At 25.3% G+C, this 23,898-nt stretch overlaps 4 protein-coding genes across 4 annotated transcripts; 2 read left to right on the forward strand and 2 right to left on the reverse strand.

The window, feature by feature from the left end:
- Window positions 1-482: 482 nt before the first annotated feature.
- PVVCY_1306240 (conserved Plasmodium protein, unknown function) lies at window positions 483-16,601 on the forward strand (the record flags this gene model as incomplete). The annotated part of the gene is made up of 1 exon (XM_037634800.1): window positions 483-16,601. The coding sequence occupies one exon, from the start codon at window positions 483-485 to the stop codon at window positions 16,599-16,601; it is 16,119 nt and encodes a 5,372-aa protein (XP_037490847.1).
- Window positions 16,602-17,526: 925 nt separating this feature from the next.
- PVVCY_1306250 (conserved Plasmodium protein, unknown function) lies at window positions 17,527-19,167 on the forward strand (the record flags this gene model as incomplete). Its single annotated transcript, XM_008624295.1, has 1 exon — window positions 17,527-19,167. The coding sequence occupies one exon, from the start codon at window positions 17,527-17,529 to the stop codon at window positions 19,165-19,167; it is 1,641 nt and encodes a 546-aa protein (XP_008622517.1).
- Window positions 19,168-19,526: 359 nt separating this feature from the next.
- Window positions 19,527-20,216, reverse strand: PVVCY_1306260 (conserved Plasmodium protein, unknown function; the record flags this gene model as incomplete). Its single annotated transcript, XM_008624296.1, has 1 exon — window positions 19,527-20,216. One exon carries the CDS (start codon window positions 20,214-20,216, stop codon window positions 19,527-19,529), a length of 690 nt encoding a protein of 229 aa, XP_008622518.1.
- An 898-nt stretch (window positions 20,217-21,114) lies between these two features.
- PVVCY_1306270 (6-cysteine protein) lies at window positions 21,115-22,470 on the reverse strand (the record flags this gene model as incomplete). The annotated part of the gene is made up of 1 exon (XM_037634801.1): window positions 21,115-22,470. One exon carries the CDS (start codon window positions 22,468-22,470, stop codon window positions 21,115-21,117), a length of 1,356 nt encoding a protein of 451 aa, XP_037490848.1.
- Window positions 22,471-23,898: the final 1,428 nt, after the last annotated feature.

Genomic DNA, 23,898 nt, shown 5'->3' on the forward strand with positions numbered 1-23,898 from the left:
GTATTATTTATTTAATTTTAGTGGCATGTAGTTCCTTCTTTGTAATGTATAAATATATATTTATATATGTTACATAATATACTGAAATAAATATGTAATGTATTTTTTTTTTCTTTTTTATAAAATCGTTGTGAATGGTGAAACAAAAGATAAACCATTTTGACGGCGTTTTAAAATCCTTACAAAGGGGAAAACTTAACGAAAATAAAAGCATGCAATGTTTTTATATATGCTTGAAAATATGATATAAAAATAATAAAAAGGATATCATATACATTCAATAAAGAAGGTGGAATATCATGTGGGTTGAAGAAAAAGTACATATTTATATTATATATGTATTGTGCTAATTATTAGGCTTCAAAATTGAAGGTATAAGATAATTTATGTAATTTTTTTTTAAATGCTTACCATTTATTAGAAAAATAATATTAATAGAGAAAATGCAATATAGATAAATGATATTAGTTTGATATAAAAAAATGCTTGAATCATTAGTTGAAAAATTATTAAACAAATTTCTTGCGCCATATGTTGAAGGGATTGAAAAGAATTTGCATTTGGGTGTTTGGTCAGGAAATATTGTTCTTGAAAACTTAAACCTGAAGCCGCAAATAACCGAAATATTAGACTTATCTTTTAAAATCGTACATGGAAGTATAGGTCAAATAAATATTCAAATCCCATGGAGTAGCCTTGGGAAAAATCCGGTATGTGTGTTTATTAAAAATGCACACATATATGTAAAACCACGACATTATAAAAAAAGTGAAAGTGTTATAATTGAAGAATTGCGAAGAGCAAAAATGCATAGGCTCGAAATGCTAGAAGAAGAAATATCATTAATTAAACAGCAAAAAAACAAAGAAAAACCAGCTGAAAAATCAACACTTATATTTAAATTGTTAAACAAAATTATTAATAATATTCAAATCGATATACAAGATGTATTTATTCATTTTGAAGATATTGAAAGAAACTTTTTCATTGGATTTATTTTAAAATCTTCTTCTGTAAAAAATTTAAAAAAAAAAGATGAAAGATCATCTGAAGGGAATAGTGATTCGGAATCTAAGAAATTAAATCATATTATTGAATTTAAAGGGTTATGCATTTATAGTAATAGTAGTGTAAATAATAAAAAAAGAGGAAATAAGAAAAGTAAAAAGAAAGGAAAAAAGGAAAATATAGTGAAAAAAAAAAATAGTAAAGATATTACTGATGAAACAGATATGGTTAATAATAATCTTACAAATGATTATAGTAATAAAGAAATATGTTCTGATACTGAAAACAAAATTAATGATAATAATAGTAAAGAAGAAAATGTAGGCTCAGCATCACCAATGAGCATTGATGATAAAAAACCATCTAAACAATATAGTAAAGATAGTATAGATTCTAAACTTAATAGTGAGCATTTCGATAATGATGAAGAAAATGATTATTTAAAAAAAACGCTAGCTAATATAAATTTATTTTATAAATCTGATGAACATAAACTTTTAGATCATAATAATTTTGAATATTTAATTAAACCATTTGATTTAGTATTACCTGTTGAACAATCTAGTAATAAAAAAGAATTAAAAGCTAGATTAGAAATAAGTGATAAATGGGAAGGTATAACATTAACAAGAACTCAAATTACAAAAATAATTGAAATAATGAGCGAAGCAAATAATTCTCGAAATGAAATTAATAAATTATTATTAAAGCATGCATCTACTGTTAAGTTAGATGTTGAATCATTAAGAAATGAAACAAAAAACGAATTTATGAACTTGTATAATAAAATATTAGGAGAAGAATATAATATATCAAAAATCGAATTAACAAAAAAAGAACAAAATCGGTTACAAATTTTATATGATGTGGTTGGTGTTAGACATTTAGCTAAATGGAGATTGCAATGTAGAGATACATTAGAAAAAATAATAGAAGAAAAAAATTGCAAGAAAAAAATTTTATATGATTCTATATACAAACAACAATCTTGGTGGTCTTGGGTAACTGGAAATAAAAAGGATATTGAAAATAAAGTGCAAAGTATTTTAAAAACTGAACAAGATTTTATAAATGAACATGAGTTAAATATATTACAAGAAGCAGTAGTAAATGAGGACAATTATGATGTAGTTATTCCAACAAAATACGATTTCGAATTTAAACTTTCTAATTTTTCTATTAATATATATGATGATAGAAAAAAAAGAAAATATATTATAAATAAAGGAATAAATAGTAAAAATTATGACAAATTTAATGAACAAGAGCAAGAAAATATAAAGAAAGTTTCAAATAAAAATAATGAAACATATGACGAGAATACTCATAAGAATAGTGATTATAATATTAGTTCAAATAATTTAAATAGTGAATTGTGTTTAAGTGGAACTAGCGAAAGCTCACTAAGTACTAGTTCAAATATAAGTTCTCCAAACTCCATATACCAAAATAAAAATAAATTAGATTATAACGAAATAAATATATTGTCAATAAATTTTTATCAAATATATTCATCTTTATCATTACAATCAGTAGTTGATCATAATGATAATGATAATTTCCAATGGAAGTTTATAATTGAGCTACAAAATTTTGTAGCAAAACATAAAAATCAAATATTTATGGAATTCCGTAATACACAAAATGCATTTTCATATAACATGGACAACTCCGAAAATATATATCAAAATCCGATATACCATTCCTTATTGTATAGTCAAAGTTTATGTGCATATTTAGAAATCAACCATTTAGTTACCGAAAAAGGGAATACATTGTCTACACTTTTACGATTGAATCCATTAGAACTATATTTATCACCTTTACTTATAAATAATATTTTATCATTTACATTCCCATTAATGGATATAATTAATAATAAGGATATTACATCGACGAGAAGGCATAAAGATAAGCCAGAAATTACACAACTCGACAAGGGTGAAGTTGGAAAAGTCAAAGAAACAACTGAAATAAATGAAGCTGTAGAAGACACTGAAAATGATGAAGATAATGAAGAAGCATTATTACATATTAAAAAAATGGAACAATCAGAATTAATTGAAGGACTGAAAGAAAAAGGAGAAAATGTTTATAATAGAGCAGTTCAGCATTTACCAGAGTTATTCGAATTTTATATTCATATATGTGGTCCAATCTTATATTTTGACAATTTAACAAATGGTATAGTAAATCTCCATTTAGGTAATTTAATTGCAAAAACAGAATACCCATGTGCTTATAACAAATTTAATTTAATATTTGAATTTAATGAAACCCAAATAACATGTTTGAAGACATCAAATTTTAATCATAATAAATTGGAATGGCATCGAAGAAAGCCTAAAGATAGTCGTAAAAATACATATTCATTCACGGATGGAAGTATGGCTGAAATAAAAGGATTGAATGATAGTAGGATATTTGATCGAGATGGTGATAATATAAATGGTGGTGAAAAAGAGGATGATGGTTTGGAAAAAAACTTTTGCAATAATATAAAAGATAAATATATCGAAGATGAGAAATTTTATATATTACAACCAATTCCAGTTAAAGTATATGTTGAGTATGATTTAAAGATATTAAAAACGAATATAATATTAGATGGTATATTTTTTCAAATAAATCCTGATGCTGTTAGTATTATATTAGCAGTACCAACATCTATCACTAGATATTTAACACGTTTTTATTCTAAAAATAAAAAAGAAGATGAATCATTAAAAAATAAACGAAAAAGTAATGCTGAAAAAAAAGATATCGATGGTAAAGAGGGTGAGAATGTTGAAATAAATCCTCAAAATGAATGTGAAAATGATAAAATAAAGAACAATGATGTGAATACTAATTTGATGGATGATAATATTAAAAAAGAAGAAACAGGATTAGAAGTTAGTAATATAGACAAAAACAATAGAATTGAAGAAGAATCGTTTTTATATGATATAGATTTCTTGATAAAAACATCATCATTTTCTATTAAAAATAGTAAAAACTGTGATATACTTAAATACGAAGCTTGTGGTATATCATACAAAAATTATTTTCAGAGAAAAAAAAAAATTATAAAAGTAGAAATCGAACAATTATGGATATGTGATCCAAGTAATAAACAACCAATCTTTTTTACATTAGCTAAAAATATAAATTCAAAAGACGCTTATCCTTTTAAATATATTTCAGAATATTTAAAAGAAGAACAATACAATAGTCTGAATAATATGAATACAAATGATATGACTAAAACATCAAATAGTAGCAAAATGCTAGATGAATCCAATTTTGGTACGAATGAAAAGTATGAGCATGATGATAATAATAATAATACAGGATGCTTGGAGAGATTTCAATCTGCTCAAAGATTAGAAGAATTTATGTTATCGAATAGTAAGCTTGATGAAAATGTAGAAAGCAATAACAACGAAATAAATGACAATAATAAAAATGGAAATGTGAGTAAAAATAGCTACCCGTCTTTATACAAAGAAACGGTGGATGTAGATAAGTTTGATTTAATAAATAATGAAGAAGTTGAAAAATTTGATAATTATGAAAATAATAAATATATAAATAAAGAAATAAAGAAAGAATCTAATGGAAAAGTAGAAGATAATGATGATGACGATTTTATGGATGCTATAGAAGAAAAACAATTGTCTATAAATTTACAAATTATGCAAAAGCATAATGAAAATAATATTGCGCAAATACATGTTGATTTTATCGTAAGTGATATTGAGTTACACTGGAAATATAAAACAATAAAGCAAATTTTTAGAACTATGAAAGAATATAAAACTATATTGCAATATGGTATAGAAAAGGATATGAAGTATATAAAAAATAAATTAAAAAATGAAAAAGAATTAAAAAACTATAAAATGCTTATTTCTGAACACACTTTAAGAAGTGTTCAAGAGACCTTGAAAAATGTAAAAAATTCTTTAAACATTTTAGACATAAAAGCATCTACAGAAACAGAGAATAATCAAAATAATATAAATGAAAACGACACTGCTGAAAAAAATGAAACAATTAATCAAGGAAACTTACAAAAGGAACAGCAATTTGATGGTTTCTCTGATGAGAATAACAAAATTTTAAGGGACGGGGACATTTTTAGCAAATACAACAACAAGGAGAAAAATAATGTGGAAAATGAAAACAGTGATGTTATTCTTAAAAATGGATTAAATGGTACACTTCCCAAATTGTTTGGAGAAGAAAATTCGTATGTAAAATATTTCTTTAATTGTTATGTAAAAAGTGCTTCTTTATCATTTTGGGAAAAAAAAAAAATCTTTTCAAAAATCCAAGTTAGTAATATATTTTATGAAAACAATATATACTTAAATTTTGATCAAAAAATGTTTATAAATATTGAAAAGGGAATAATTTCTTTAAATGGTAAAAATATAATTTCTAACAACATTAATGACTATACATATGACTTATTTATATCGAAAAAAAGAAAGGAATATATTGATGGATCTGAATATATAGAAAGTAATATTAATAACGTAGAAAGTAGTAATCAAAATATTTTGAATGGAAATTCAAAGGACAATATAGATTACAGCGATGATGAAGATAGAACCTTGAACGATCGAAAAAGTAGTAAAGATATTTTTAACTATATAACAGTAGCAAATTTATCGGACGAAATAAAAAAACGAAAAGAAACAATAACTCCTAATAAGAAGAAACAATTTTTATTTGTTGGAAATATTAATGTTTACAATGATAAAAGATATTATAATACATGCATGATGTGTGCTATTTCAGGAATATATTATATTTTTTATTTGCGTGATTTAAGATTATTTTTAGAATATTTAGATGATGGTATATTAAATGTCTTCATTAGTAAATCGTATAAAAAAGTTGTACAAGTTGCTCAAGAAAAATACTTTTTATTTCAATTCACAATCGTGGATCCAATTGTTATAATCCCAGAGGATAAAAATATAATATATAATTACAAGGGGCAAGTAAAAGATACAAAAAACAGTGAGAATAATAATGGAAATAATAACAATACTAACTTAAATAACGAAAAAAATGACAACCGAAGCAATAATAATAAGTCTATACCTTATATTGAATCATACTTGAAATTTCACTTAAGTACGTTGAAATTTAAAAATGCTTACACCAAAAATTGTGCAGAAGAAATTGTATTAAGGCAAAGAAACGAAATAAAACAAAAGAGGATGCGAAAGGAAAAAAGACGAACAAAATACAAATTAAAAAAAAAAAAAGTAATAAAAAAAAATATTAATGATCAAAAAGTTACCAGTAAAGGGGATAATGAAAATGATGGCGATGTTTTAAGTAATGGTGAAGGAAGGAATAGTACAGATAGTAAGCATAAAAAAAATAAACATGTGAAAATAAAAGAAGATAAAGGAAATTATGACTTAATTTTAGGCAGAAAAAGTTTAAATAATGAAATGGATAATAGTCAAGGAAACAATAATATTAATATGTTTGATTCAAATAAAAAATATGATTTTACATTATATGTTGATTTGCTAGATATAGAAAGTATGGCATGTGAAAATGGAGGAAGTAAAAATATCGAAGGGAATATTTTACACAAAATTGATATTGGATTGTGCTTATTAAGTAGAAAAGATGGAATTTTTATATTTTTTAATGGTAAAGATTTATGTTTAGATTTAACTGTTTATCAGCTTAGATTTTTATTAGATATAATAAATGAAAATTTTTGTTACAAGGGTTATTTCCCTTTGTGTTTTATCTGTGATAAAAATATCGATATCGATAATATGCTAGACGCTGAATTATTCAGAAAGGGGAATATTGCTTTAAACAATTTAAAGAACAAAGATGTAAGTATTAATAATAATCCCATAAAAAATGATGAAGAGATTGATCAAAAAAAACATAATATGCCAAATAAAAATGATAAAATGTCTGAAGATAATACTACTAATGGCTTAAATGATACTAGTGGAAATAATTCAAACTTTAACACTGAAGAAAATGATAATAACGAAATGAAAAATAATAATTCTATTATTAAAGATACCAACAAAACTGATGGAATTCGAAAAAACGGAACGAAGTTCTATGCATATATAAATTTAGAAAGTTTAAAAATAAAAACCTCTTTTGATAATAACATCCCTGTTGCTATAATTACATTTCAAAACATTAGTATATCCTTTGATATAACTCTTTTGGACTTTTATTATATATATTTTTTCAATTTATATAGTACGTCTTTGTATATTGATGATGTTAGAAATGGATCAGTTAACTACTACAAAAGAGTTGCATATTGTTGTATTGAGAATGAGATGAATAAAAAACGGGATAATAGAGATGCCAAATATGGAGGAAATGTAAGATTTCGTGAAAATGAATCTGATTTTGTTTCCCCTATTTCTGGCGCATCTAGAGATCAGAATAGCCATAACAATAGCAATAATAATAAAATAAATTCGAGTTACACCTATGCAATTGAAAGTGGAGGATCGGTAAATGGCCAAGGAAATAGGATGACTAGTAATGAAGTGAATCAAAATTTTGATGAAAGATACGAAATTAATAATTACAAAAGTTTACTAAATTATATGTTCGACAATAATGTTTTTTTAAATGAGAGAAAAAAGAATATAAAACAGAAAGGGATAAAAATAAAAATAAATTCATTTATAGAAGATTTATTATTAAGTATAGAATTAGATGATGCTTATATTTGTTGCTTTTTTGTTATATTTATAGACATTTATAAATTTTTATCAACTGGGTTTAATCTGAGTACATTGCATTTGTATCCAAAACCATCACCCTATATTGTATCTGACAAATATTATAATAATAAGAACAACAGTATAAATAATAATATAAATGATGGAATGGAAAAACAGAAACCAGGAAATGAAGAAAAAACGGGAAGTTCAAAATTACCTGAAAAGAAGAAAAGACCTAAAAACGAAAAGAAGGAGGATACCAATGTACCAAAAATTTTAAATAAAGAAAATTATATAAAAGAACTAATAAAAGATGATAAAAATCAAAAAATCACTAACATAAATGAACTACTAAAAATGGATAATAAACCTATTCATATAGATTTTAAAGTAAATAATGGAAATTTTATTTTATTTACAAATTTAGAAAATGTAGACCATCCAATAATTATGTGGTCGAATAATTTTGTTTTTTCTTTTTCTCTATCAAACGGGTGTATTTTATTTAGGAAAATATATGCAATAGATAGTAAAATTAAGAGGCTTAATTATGTGAATAATTCTATGAGATTAAGCAGAACTATGATTTCAAATTATTCTAGGATATTCAACAATAATAATAGAATGAACAGTATAAATGTTTCTAATCCCCTTCACAACTATCATAAGAAAAAGGTTTTGTTATGTGAAAATTTAAATGTAATTGGTGAAGCTATTTATGAATCAGTTGATACAAAAAAAGATAACTATATAATAAAAAAAAATATAAGAAAAAAAGATCATCCTCAATTTATATCTGTTTTTGAAATTGATTTAAATATAAGTAATTTTGATATTAGACTATCTAATGATGATGTTGAAATTTTATTAAAAGCGTCGTCTACTTTATTTGGTGATGTACCAAGTGCTTATACAAATATCGAAATTAGTGCAGTCACACCTCCTGTTACATTTATACATCGAAAAATTAAAAGTATATTTATGAGAAACAACATTTTTTTTATAAGTAAGGGTGCAGAAGAAAATCATGATACAATAAATGGTTTGGAAATAACAAATTTGAATAGAATTAGGAAAATAGATAAAGTTGGAAAAAAACAAAGAGATAGAATTAGAAATAATTCAATAGTGCTTGGGAACGAAAAAAATGAATTAAAAGTTAAAGGTGATACAATAGAAGATTTTGATCGTATAAAAAATTTATCAAATGTAAAGGATAAGCGAGAATTAATATTATCCGAATCAAGTTATAATAATAATAATGTGGTTGAAATATCTGCTTACAATGGGGAATATGATTCATCAGTGGATTCTAATTCTGATGACTCTAATTTGTGGTACTTTGAAAGCAATAACTCAGATGCATTATATTCGAAAATATCTACACAAGAAAATGAATTGGAATTAAATACAAATGCTGCTAAAACGAACGCCTATAAAGATGTAAAAATAAATATTAAATTGAATAATGTTAAATGCACATTTATTAACGATGTCAAAAATGCTATAGTTCCAATTATAAGGATGACATTTAGTATGGATATAAAATTGCGTTTTTATACAGATGAATCCTCATATATTATGAATTGTTTAAACTCGAATATAGAATATTTTAATAATTGCATTGGTGAGTGGGAACCATTTCTGGAAAAATGTAACATATCATTGGATGTGCATAAAGTATTACCAAGTGACATATATAGTGAAGATATTGAATCTATTAGAACCCCTATTAGTATTATAAAAATAAATAGTGCTAAAGCTTTGTGGTTTAATATTACGCCACAGTTGGTTAATTTGCTTTTTATGTTTGTTCCAGTTTTTTGGGAAAAGGTTCTTAATGGGTTAAAAAGTAAGAGGGAGGCAAATTCAATTAATCAGGAGCATATGAAAGAACAGCAAAACGAGAGCATTATGGAAAATAACGAAATTGAAGCTAGTAAAAAAGGGAATGATGATAAGAGTATCCACGATCGAGATTCGGAAAGATTGCTATACAACCAGGACGATAAAAATAGTGTAAGTATGTCAGTTCCCACAAGTACAAATGCAGACGATATCAGTGTAATGAGTAATAAAAGAGAAGATAGGAAATCCAAAAGTATTTATGAAGATTCTTCGTCTATTTTTGATGTAATTCCCGATGGTGCAGATGAAAATAAATCGATGGATTTTCATTTAGATAGTTTTTTGAAAAAAGAAGAAAATGGAGAAGCAATCGATCCAATCGAAGATAATTCAATTATATATTATGTTAATCTAACAAGCGATTATTATTATGCTTTCACTATGCCTGAGCGTAATAGGGACGATATGAAAGATAACCGTGGACGAACAACGATGATGAGAAGGGGAAGTGAAATGAGTACGCAGCAAGATACAGTTAGAAGTGATAATAATAACAAAAAGAGATATAGTATTGATATTCACAAGGGAAAGAATAGAGATAACTACGACAAAATGAGCGTTGATTTTTCAAATAGCGAAAAAGGAAGAGTGAAATATCGATATTATAATAGTATTGAAAATGAGGACATTGATATAATACGATATTTGCCAGATGTATATACTAAAATAATAACTACTAATGAATTAATACCATTAGATGAGCTATTAGTAAATGAAATAGGGAATAATACATTAATAGAAAAAAAAGATTTATACTTATATTTGATACCTATTCCTCCAACTAACATAGTAAATACACTTCATGAAATGTTTGGTAATATAAGTAAACGAGATATTGTTTTAGATTTAATGATAACAAAAAATCCGAAAAAAACTATTGAAAATTTATTATCCTACAATAATTTAAGAAATAATAGCGCTAATAATATTTTGATTGAGAATAGAGGTAAGCTAAGCGAAGGTTTAGATTTTAAGGATTACAAAATTAAGGGGGCATATTATACAGATAATTCGTCTATTATTAGTGGAGAAAAAAAGAATAAAGATGATATAAGTACAGTTTCTGACAAATTGAATAAGGTAAATAAATCGGTTAGCTATTTAGATGATACTGCTAGTAACGTCCCAACTTATGAAAAGGATGAAACAGATTTAACAAAAGGAGAAAGTCATTCATCTTGTTTAGGTGATGATTCTTCACTTAAAGAGAAGCATGATAAGTGCACTGAAGAAGGAGATGAAAATAGTGAGAGTGGAAATTTATATAGTGATAGCGAACTTTATGAGGAAGAATATTATAGCGAAATAAGTAACGATGATGAAGACAGTGAATGGGATAGTGTAGATGAATATGATGGTTATGATAATAATACTATTAATATTATAGAAAAAGTTAACAAAAACAAAAATATATATTACTACTTTAACAAAAAAAATATAAATAATATAAAAAGGAAATTGTATAGTAATTCAGTATTTCCAGCTAATAAATTTGTGGGTCCATTTTTAAAAAATTCTGAATGTGTGATGATAAATTTAATTAAAAATAGTTGTACTTCACTAAATACAGCATTGAAAAATAATAATGTAATTCATGTAATAAATCCAAACGATTATGTATTTAGCGAAATTGGGGCAACCAACGATAGTTTTGGTAATATGAATAATAGTAATAATATTAGCAGCACGAAAAAAAAGTATAATGAAAAAGATCAAATCGAAAACAACAAAAAGGACAATAATAATTACGAAGCGATATTAAATAGGGAAGACATAGATCAGGGAACTAAATTAGAACAATTAAATGAAGAAATAAACAAGAAAACAAATTTGATATATAAATACAAACCGAAAAATAACTCCCTACCACAAAAATCAATGTTCGAAACAATATGTGAAATAATATCCCCTATGCCTAATTATAAAATATTATTTATGTCTTCAACGGTCAGAATTATAAATAAATGTGGTATACCATTGGAATTTTCATTTTTTGATACATCAAAATCTCCTATTTTATTAACATCATTAAAAAACAGAACAATAGATTCCAGCATATTATATCCTAACCATAGTGATTCATTTAAAAATTATAAAGTGTCAAATAGTTTAAATATTAATCCAAATATTAAAATAATACAAAAGAATACAAATTTAAGTTATACTGTTATATTAAATCATGAATATTTACTTTCACCCCCTGAATGTGCATTTAATGGTCAATCTCAAGTATATTTATCATTTAAGCCTGTAAATTTGGTTAGCGACGAAAACAAATACTATTACATATCAAATGGTGCTAATATTCAAGATACCAGTAACAGTATGGAAAAGTATAATATTGGTGATAAAAATGAAAATACTAAAAGAAATAGTTGTACTATTTCCAACGGAGGCAGTAATAATGATGAAGATATGAGTCTATCAAACTTTGAAAAGTGGGGAAATGAATTATTTGATTGTTCTTATATTAACATAGATAATGGATGGTCTGATATTTTCAGTTCAGATATATCACAAGGAACTTATGTGAAAAAATGTAAAGTTGTTGACAATAGAAACCTGAATGAACGAACTGGAGGAGCAACATCTTCTATTAGCAGTGGAAGTAGTAATAATAGCTATTTATACTTTCTAGTAAAAATCGAGCATAAAATAAGTGCACTACCAGCAGAAAAAAACATAAGGATAATTACAATATACCCACATGTTAGTATAGTAAATACTATTCCGGCGTTAGTAGACATTGTTATGATGTCTGAATCTACAGAAGAAACCCAAAATAATTTTATTAATGAAGAGAAGATAAGAATTGAGATGCTAAAAAATAAAAAAGTTAAATTACTAAGACAAAGTAAAGAAATAAGTTCTTATTTAAATAAAATAAGTCACATGAAACAAAACAATACTCTTAATTCAAATACTTCAAAAGCTTTAGAAGCGAAACACATGTCGAATAATGAAAGGGTATATGTACATGAATATAATAGATTAGAAAAGGAAATAGGAAATATTGACCATGAGATCAAAGTCTTGAAAAAAGATTTAGCAGCACGTGCATTAAATAGCGGATATGTAAATAAACGATTAAATCCTTTTTCTATTTTCTATATATATGAAATAAAGAAATACTCATGTTTAAATTTAAAAATGAAAATAGGAAATTCGCAGTGTGAATGGTCAGATAGAATCCAATTAGATGAAGATGATGATGAAACGATGACACGATTAACATTAAATTTTAAAAAATTTGCATCGATTGAAGTAGAAATAATTAAAAATTTTAATGGATATTTTAATTCGTTAAATAGTATATTAGGAAATAAGCACCTATATATTTTTTCATTACCTCGATGCTTTATTGATAGAACAGGATTAGGTATTAAGGCAATAAATTCAAATAAATATTATCCTGTAATTAATGGAATAACATTATTAGGTGATAATTCTCAAATTGATTTATTATTACCTCATAAATCATACAATAATAATATTGATGGTGTTAATAATAATGGAAAAAAAAAAACTCAACGAAATAATTTTGATGATATATTTAATGATTTTAACTACCCTGTTCCTTGTGATAACTCTTTAATATTATTTAAAGCAAATTTAGCTCCTATTGGTAGTTATACAGAAGCAAATGTTGTATGTAATAATTTCTATTATACTTTTTGTTTAAACACAGAAAAAATAAAAACTACAAATATTCCATATATTATAAGTAGAATAATTACAGTTGTACCTCAGTTTATTATTAGTAATAAGCTTCATTATCCTCTGTTGATTAAGCAATTTCAATTAGATCAAATTCAGGGCGTTAGAGAAAATGACACATCTCCTTTATATTTTATCAAAAAACATAACGTATTATTGTTTCAATTTAAAACATTTGAAATGGGAAAACATAACATAAGTAAAAATTCTATTGAAAGCAATACTCATAGTAGAAATAGAACAGGTAGTTGTGATAATAATAAAAACGAAATGAATATAATGAATAAATCTAGAAAATATAGTAAAAATATGTTTTGGTCATCTGTAATATTCCCAAGTGAAAATTTTGTTGGATCAAATTATATGGTGCTTAACAATGGAGGAGAAAAAGACGAATCTGATGTGTATGTTATTACATGTATACCTAATATGGGTACTAAAAATATAATAATAGAAAAATTGGAGAAAAAAATAAATAAAGGATATATAGCGTATAATAATTCGAGCTTGGTTAAATATTTAAAAATTCGAACATTTCATGATGATGCCCATAATTTAAAAATGGGAAAAAATGATAACAATGATGGCACTAATAAACATTTGGATAAAAATCTTCTACTGAACCACTTTTTAAAAGCTAGTGATATGGAGCATTATTTTAATGTTGAATATAATAAATATAGTTATTTAGGTTGGGTAAATCCATTTATATATATATCACGAAATATTCAAATAGAAATAGTATTGCATGATATGAATGTAATACCTAGAAGTCCACTTGTTTTAAAATTTGCTTCATTTAATTACTCTCAAAAAACATATCATATTAACTATTTTAATATAACATTTATTATTTCTATTGAATATATAGAAGATTTAATAAGTATAAAGTTGACTCATAGAATTAATTCACCAAATGGATCATGTGATATTAATGAGATGAATAATATGGGAAAGCATTTAAAAAAAAATCCTATAGGCATTGAAATAAATTCTGATATAAATGTTGTGGATGGAAAAGATAAAGATGAGAATGACGAAAAAAAATATTCAACTAATTCATCTGAAATGAAGTCATATAACAAAATAGAAAGTATAGACAAATACGAGATAATGAATGATAATATTGGGACAAGAGGCATGGCAAATGCAGCAAAAAATAGCAAAATGCATAGGGATGTTCCTTCTTCTTATAATAAAAATAGATATATAGAAAAAAAAGTAATTGAGCAAAATGAATATAATTATGTTATGAACATTTCTGAAAGAGGACGAAGTAGATACAGTGCCGAAAATAATAATAGCATTTATAGTAATAGAAAAGAATCAATAAAAGTTATTAACAATACATATAAAAATGTTCATGTAATATTAAACCTTACACAAATTGGGGCAAGTATAATATCTAATATATTAAAAGAAGAAGTTTTTTTTATCGAGTTATCAAAATTATGTGCATTGTTTTATATGAAAAATGAAGAAGAAGTTATTGACATAAAAATTACTGATGTTCAAGTAGATTGCCAATTAGAATCATGTAAAAAATGTGTACTATTAGCAAATAGAGGATTAAATTTGGATTCATCTTCAGGAATGAATAATAATGGGATAATAAGTAATAGTGGAAGAGGAGATCGAGGAGGATTGTATAAATTAAGAAATGGAAGTACAACATATAATGAAGAAAATGAAAGAGATGAAGCATATGATGAGGAAGGCAATCGATATGGTTCCAGTAATGATGTATTTTCTAAAAATATAAACAATAATGATGAAAAAACATTTTTAAATGTATATGTAGAAAGATTATTTATATCACATAATGATGTTATATTTAAGAAAATTCAAGTATTATTAGATGATATAGAAATAGAAATGGATTCAGAGACATTAAATGGCATAAACTTATTAGTGGCTGAATATATTGAAGGTATAAACATTATACAAAAGAAAAATTTATTATATGAAGAAATTCAAAAATGGACTGTACTACCGGTCTATGTAAATTATAAATCACCTGATATTCCATTAGCTATAAATATTCAGTATATGCAAATAAATAAATTTACGTTAATAGTTTGGTGCTCATTTTTATTAGATAAAATGCATATGCTTAGTGATTTACTTAGAATAGGACTAAGAATATTAATGGTGTCAGGAAAGTTAGAATTATTAGGTGCCCCAGTAACATTAAATCAGGAAATTTTTAATGATATTCGTGTAAGTATCAAATCATTTTATGCTTTATTAAAAGATAAATACAGTCACTCCATATTAGCTTGTCTAGGATTTATTGTTGGGTATAGTAGTTTAATAAATATACCTAAAATTCCATTAGAAATTGGTAGAAACACTATTGGATTAGCCGTATATGCAGTTGACAATGTTAGTGTGGGTATTGGAAGTCTTCTGTCGAATCTTACATTTGATACGGAATATATTAATAGAAGACAGAAAGAAAGAAATTTTAAAACAAATACTAATATGAAAGAAGGGTTATTAAGTGCTGTTAAAAATATAGGAGAAGGAGTTTTAAGTTTATCAAATATTGTAACTAAGCCAATTGAAGGTGCACAAAAAGAAGGAGTAGGCGGATTTTTTAAAGGTATTGGTAAAGGTGTCGCAGGATCTTTAGTCAAGCCATTAGATAAGGTAGGACAAGCTGTTTCGGATGTAACCAGAGGTATAAAAGCAGAAGTTTCAAAACCAATAGGTGGGTATAAATATAAAACAAAAAGACATAGAAAACCTAGAATGCTATGGGGGGAATATGGTAAAATAAAAGAATATAATACACAAGAAGCTGAATTAAGAGAATGTTTAGGGTTGCGTTTTTCTGAAAATATAATGAAATGTTTAACTATACATAAACAACAAAATGAGCCACCTTCACATTACGCTTTATTATTATACCCTAAAGTTATTATTTATGCAAATTTATATGCAAATATATATCCTAATTCATATTCAAATTCGAAAAATAATAATGATTTTACAAGTGATAAAAAAGGTGATATTGTTATATGGTCTGTTAAAATTGATGAAATTTCAGAAATTAGAGCATCAAGCCATGGCCTCATAATACGAGCTACTAATGGAACTGCCAATAGTGTTTATAAAATACCTTGTAATAATGCCTCACTCATTAATAAAATATATAGAGAATTGCATAACTCAAAAAATTCTATCAAATCAACGATTATATTAGGCGATAGTATTTCATCTTTGCGCCCACCCTTATAATATGAAGATGATATAATGGTGATAAGAACCCTCACCAGGAATATAATAAAATTATATCCTTTATGTATGCATACTTATACAATTTAATTTTTCTAGAAATATGCAATGAAATATGAAAATGTCACTTTATTCGGCATTGCTCATATTTTCTTGACATTTTTCATCATTATTTATTTTTTTCATTTTTGTTTACATCCTTTTTAATTAACTTTTTTTTCACTCTCAATAAACATCTCTATTTAAGAAAAATTTGTTGTGATTAATTTGACATAAAGGGTATACGAAATAAAGGCCACATGGTCTATAATATATTATTATACGCCTTGAAATATATATTTTATTTAAATGCTGGAAAGCGAACTGAAAAAATGATATAGAAATGTTTTCTCAGCATATGCATTCATGCTGTAAATGTGAAACCAGAAATAAAATATTTCTGGGAAAAAATAATCAAATATGAAATTTTAAAATATAGTCAACCATTTTTTGTATAAAAATATTATTTGTGTGGCGACCATCTATTTGTTAAAGTAGGGAATATTTTTAGTGGCGTTGCAGCTATTTCTGTTTATATATTTTTTTTTTTTTTCATTTACTATATCCATCAAATGATAATAATTGCTTCGCTAAATTTTCAAAATTTTGATATATAAATATTTTAATTTGATGGCGAATTATTCCGTTAATTAATTTGTTTATTTCTTTGCTTTTTTTTATTTATTTTATATGGGCCAATTTTTTGTGGATTATTATGCAATAAAATTAAAGCATAAAAAGTGAAGCACAGCTATCCCCACATAATGTACGAATAAACATAAATATATATATAAAATATGTATTGCCAATACATGTTTATAACACCAGATTTCGTACATATACAGAATTGCATAATTGTTACTATAGTGGGTATATATGAATGAGCATAATGGATAACTCTTCCCATATAGAAAAAGTAAATTCGGCGAGGATAAGAGATAGTAAAGGTTATCAAAATAAAACGAGTAAAAATGAATCCAAATTTCGAAATTTTTGTGGGCCTACTAAATTTATGTTAGATGTACCAAATATAGATGATGGGTTGAAATTTTTAAAACATGAATTGGATAGTAGTATCCTTGATTTTAGTTATAATACAATGTTTTTAAATGAAAAAATAGATCGATTAAATGATATTGAAAGCAATATACGTATACCTATGGAACTACCTATGATGTATTCATTAAACATGGAAAATGATGAGGATATAGATAAATGGGTCAAAGAACAAAATAAATGTGATAAAGAAAACGACGTAAAAAGCAATAAAAAATGCAATCATATTCATTTAACTGAAAAAAATAATGAATATTTTTCAACGATTCCATTTGTTTCTAAATTTGAAAAAAACGATTTTGATTTATTAAATAAAACTATACCTAATTATATTAAATATGTGAAAAATAATATTTCGAATAATGAATATAAAGTAGGAAAAGAAAATATGGGAGATGATGATATTCAAAATGATAATCTTGACAATGCGCCGACAGACAGTGCAGGTAAAAGTAACATAAAAAATAGCAAGCTTTTGTATAACCACTATTTTAAACATCCATATAATAAATTTGCAAAAGTAAAGAACATATATCCTATTATTCCACATGTTTCCGGGTGGAAATGTAAATATGTGCAAGGTGTTATGGAAATAGAAAGTGCAAATAATAATATGATGGCTATTAAAAAAAGTGATAATAATACAAAATCTGTAAAATATAATGGTCAAGAAAACGATAACCAAGGAAATGATATTAATCAAAATGATGATACAGAAAATAACAGGAAATTGCATCTCATTTTACATTTAGTTGAAAAAACACGAGATAAGCATGTATATGGGTTGTATAAAAGCCAAGAAATCGACGAAAGTAAAAAAGAGAGGAGCAAACATATCCATGATGTGGATAATTCTTTGAGTGATGATGTTTCCAATGAAAAACAAAATGATGTAATTGTTGAAAAGATTGAAAAAAATGAAAATAGTCACAAAGTAAGAAATAAAAAATATACTAAGAATGATGCGACCGAAAAAGAAAATACCACCAGTACAATGTCAAAAAACCAAAAAAGAAAAATAAGCCTCAGCAAATTTCTCATAAAAAAACACATTTTAAAATTGCAAAAATTGGAAAAAATGAAAGCAGAAATGACACCTGAAGGTGAAATAAATGAAAACAGTGATTTATTATTTAAAAAAAATAAAGGAACAGAAAACAATAGTGTTGGGAATTTGATAAAACACAATGAAAAAGAAAAAAACAAAAAAGAGAATAATAATGAAGATGATCATAATATGGCACAATCTGACAAGGAGGTAGAAGAAATATATGAAAATGTGCAATCCTTCAAATATGTGAGGGATTATAAATCTCCTTCATTTTCTGCAAATGAAAAGGATCAATTTTCATATATACTTAGTTTTTCAAAAAAACATAAATTAGCTTTTCTATTACCTACTATATCAAAAAAAATTATTTTTTCAAAAACTGGTCAACAAAAAAGAAACAAATTTATTATACTAAAAGAATAATCCATATAAATGATGGAAAAAATGAAGAAATACGATACATTATTGTACAACTATAAATAATTGTTTTGATGCTTGGGGTCATTCTAGGCAATCGAAAATCGATATATTTAATTTTAGCATGGTTATATATCCATTTGCTTCATATATTTTCCTTTTTTTATATACAGAAATAAGAAAAAGGGAAATTAGGAAACTATCTATTTTCTTACTGGCTATATAAGCTAACCGTCCCTGAACACGCATGATTTCATTGTTTTTTTGTTATTTTTTTTAATTTTTCACTATTTGCTTCATAATATATTTCATTACATTTTTTCCACTTTTTTAAGGGCTTAGGGCTCTTCTCCCAACATACCTTATCAAAAGAAAAAATCATGCATGTGTTTCCAATTAAATGCATATTTTTGTCTTAGCAATGCTAATCCTTTTCCTAGTACTAAATTAATTTGATATTTATACGCGGGATAAGAAGACAACAATTCTTCATATCTGCTTTTTAAGAATTCGATGTGTTCATTTATATTTTGTATTTTAAAGGAAGCTAAAACATGTGTTCCTGCTAAGCCAGTAGAACGAGATGATTGTTCTAATATTTCATTAATATGATCACGTAAATCTTCCAATATAAATAAAACATCGAATAATTCATTAAGTTTGTTTTTTTGATCGATTATGGACTTATCATTTTCATATCCTTTGATTTTTTCTTCTATATCATTTAATCGTCCTTCCCAAATTGGAACATTTAAAACTAAATTTACTGAATCGTTCCAATTGCTTGTTATAATATTGTCATATAAATTTTCCATATCTCTCTTTAACTCTTCTTTTCCTTTCACATTGTTGTATAAAGACGTGAAATAGTTTCTTTTAGTGCCAGGAAAAAAAACTTTCTTCGTATTAATTTGATGACTACTATTGTTGCCACTATTTTTAATTTTGTTTATTAAGTAACAGTATTCCCTATTTGTATGAATATATTTATATCCCTTACTAGCAGGTGTGTTTTTTAATCTCTTAAGGTGCGCATATCGAAATGGTCCTATCATTTTTTCATGGAGTATTGAATATGCGATGAACACAAGTTGAGAGGTCACGTGACAAAGTTAAATCAAATCCTCTCAAAAATGATGAGAAGCTTATTATAGTATGCGCATGTTTATCTGCAAGTAGATCCACTAAGTGTTATTTGCTAATTTTTGTGATTTTTCATAAAAAAATTTATAGTTTGTGTGTGGAGAATATTACTAAAATAGATAGGAAGCTGAATGAGAAAACATGAAAGAAAAGCCCAAAAAAGAAGATACAGAGCAATAATAAATATTATCTATACACATCGATTTTAATTGCAATATTAAAAGGGTAGTTATGAATTTATTTTTTACTTTAAGTATTTGAATTCAGCATTGCATGACAATATATTTATCTTGTATTTTTTCAAATAGCAAATTATTTTATTTCTCCTTAAATTGGTATATGGAAAAAATATATAAATAAAAAATAACAGTAATAATAATAAACACTTGCCTTACATAGTAGTAATATGGCATATAATAGCTATATGTAATGGTAAGTGAAAATCAGTTGAGTGTGGAGTAAAAAAAGAGTGTATATACTTTTTTTTTAAAAAGAAAAGTTTTATATGTGCAAAAAAAAAATTTGATTAAAATTATTAATACATGCAAATGGTAAACATATGGATTTTTGATTAAAGGAATATACATATACAATAGGATCCATAAAAAATCGTGAAAAAAAAATATTGTAGATGATGCATTTCTATTATGGATTGTAACGAATATTCAAAAAATGTTCATGATTATTTGTATACAAATCCGAATACAGAAATAATTGCATGTACATGTTTATATGATTGTTTAAACGATGTAATGATAAAAATGATAATATACATTTTCGGTAAAATAAAAGAATACGTCGCACACCGCATTATAGCCACATAAAAAGTAAGGGAATAAATATAATAAGCAATTTTGAGAGAAAGGCATAACATGCAGAACCAATTTTAATATTCATAAAACCAGTTATTTTGTCCATTTTACACATACATGTAAAAGATGCTGATTGAGGTATTGCTCCAACAATTGAGAAAATTCTAACGTCATTATTTCCATGTGCATCTTCATAGTATTCTATATTTCCAATATTTAGTTGTGAATCCAAATAAGTAATTTCTGAAGATTTTAATTCATTATTTGGTGGCTTATATACTTGGAAAAAACAATCTGGGATTATAGTACCAGGGCAACTAATACCAATTAAATGATCATAAAATGGCTGGTCTATTTCTACATTACAATTAATGTCTGTATTTTCATTATACTTCAATAAATTCATATTATTAGTAAATGTGCGAATAGATAAATCATTTGAAAAATTACATCCGTGTATAACCTTTTCATCATATTCTGGTTTTACTGTAATGGTATATATATTTGTTTCATTAATTTTGCATTTGCATTCAGCAGTAGCATCATTTGATTTAACATATATTGGGGCTTTAAATAATGTAAAATCTTTGTGATAAATAAGTTTATTAGTTTTATACAAATCCCCACTTTTACTTTCGTCATTTTTTTGAAAACATTTATCGTCAATTTGTTTGCATGCTAATACTAGTAGTTCACCTTCTTTTAATCCGACCTCTAATTTATAATCGACAATGCTATTTTTATCATATGTATCAGGTAGGTAAGGATACATTTTATCTGTTAAATTAACAGATATTATCTTATGGGGATATTTTAATACACGTATATGTACTAATGCACTTCTTCCATCAATATGAGATATAACTTGTTCAGTATTGTCACAAATGCAGTAAAATTCTACATCCTTATTATTAAATGGCGATATTTGAATAATCCTTTCACTATAATCTTTATTAGTATCATTTTTTTCAAGTGTATATTCTACTAATCCTGTTTTTTCTATTGGTATTTCTTTTTGTCCTTCAATATCTGAATATACTTTTTCAAAACAATTTTCTGGTAGCAATTTAAATTTAGAGTTGGGGTCATCCTGTTTAGGCACAATTAGTTTTATTTTATCATAAATAAAATATGAATTTACACTACATATTACTGATCTTCTTTCAACAATATCAGGTTCTAAATTGTGAATTCCTTCGGTGGAAAAATCGCATTTGTATCCTAAAAATCCGGATGTTTTTATATTCAATTCATCTGGAGAAACATACTCATTTTTACCAAGTGATAATTTTATAACTAATACAAAATAAAACAAAAAAAGAAAAAAACGGCTTTTCCCAAAAAAGGAGAGCATTATTAAAAAGAGAAAAAGGACACACACAGCAAGAATACAGAAAAAAATTACTCTTCTTTTACTTCACTACATATATTCATTGGTTTATTTGCATTTGATAGTTTTGATGTGCGGAGAAGTGTGTGTGGGTATTGGTGTATGCTTATATCTTCTTTCGTTTTATTCAAGCTTACTTAAGCAATATTATTCACATAGCTTTGTATGATTTTCAATTTGTTCAAAATGCCATACACATGTATGTATGAATGTATATTTATTAAATAAAAATATATTTGTGAGTTTCGAAAAAAAAATAATGCATATGTCGAGAAATAATTTTATATGTCTACTATTCCAGAAAGCTTTACGCGAAAATTTGGATCATTGGATGCACAAAAATATGTAATAACATGCGCATATTGTAGAATGAATTGCCACTATTGATAGTTTTACAATATTAGTTCATAGAAATATGTGTAAATAATTAAACATATAATATAACTAATAAAATGATGGTGGATGAAGAATGACCGTATTTCATACTTAGCATACATTGAACGATGCACATATAAATTCATAAAAAGACATTACCTATAGTTCATACCTAAATTAATATTATTATATAAGCATTTATGATATTATTGGATTTGATATAATTTTAATTAAAAAATAAAAATAGTTCACATGTCAATCATTTTTTTTGACGAATTTAAAATGCAAGAAATAAAAACTTGGAGATAAAATATACATTCTTTTTTCTTTTTCATATTTATTTGAATAATGACTATCATTATTTTTGTCTAATTTTATCATTGGCGTTATGTGCATTTTGTAGATTATTTTCAGGAGCACATTAATTTTTATTCTTTAATTTATTCAGTTCATATCCAAATTTTTTTTATTATATTTGAAAATATTTAACACGATTATGAGAGTAATTGGATTCAGAATGTATTAACACATATATATATGTATATATACTTATGCATGGGACTATATGGAGCAATTTTATTCCTCCCTGTTAATATCTATAAAAAACTCATAATTTAAAGTATTATAAAAGCTATGGATTTTATTCCTAGTAGTTAAACTGTTTGGAATATATAGAAGAAGATATTTGTTGAATGTTTAGCTATTTAGGGTAGTTTTTTCATCAATAAAAAGTTTTATGTATTAAGATGAAAGAAGCAGATCAATCTGAATGTATGTATATATATGCATATTACTTTTCTATAGTAAACAAATTTGCATAAATTACGAGAAAAAGGTTGTATAAAATTGAGCATATAAAGTGTAATGCATAAAATGCTGAGATATTCCAAATATCACATTTTTGCGCATTCATATCCATAAGAAATGTTACTATGAATGGAAAGAATTTTCTTACTGTTTATTTTTTTCCACTAAAATTATGACATATTTATCATAAAAATATTAATTTAAAAATAT

The sequence above is a fragment of the Plasmodium vinckei genome (genome assembly GCF_900681995.1).
Source record: "Plasmodium vinckei vinckei genome assembly, chromosome: PVVCY_13".
NCBI lineage: Eukaryota > Apicomplexa > Aconoidasida > Haemosporida > Plasmodiidae > Plasmodium > Plasmodium vinckei.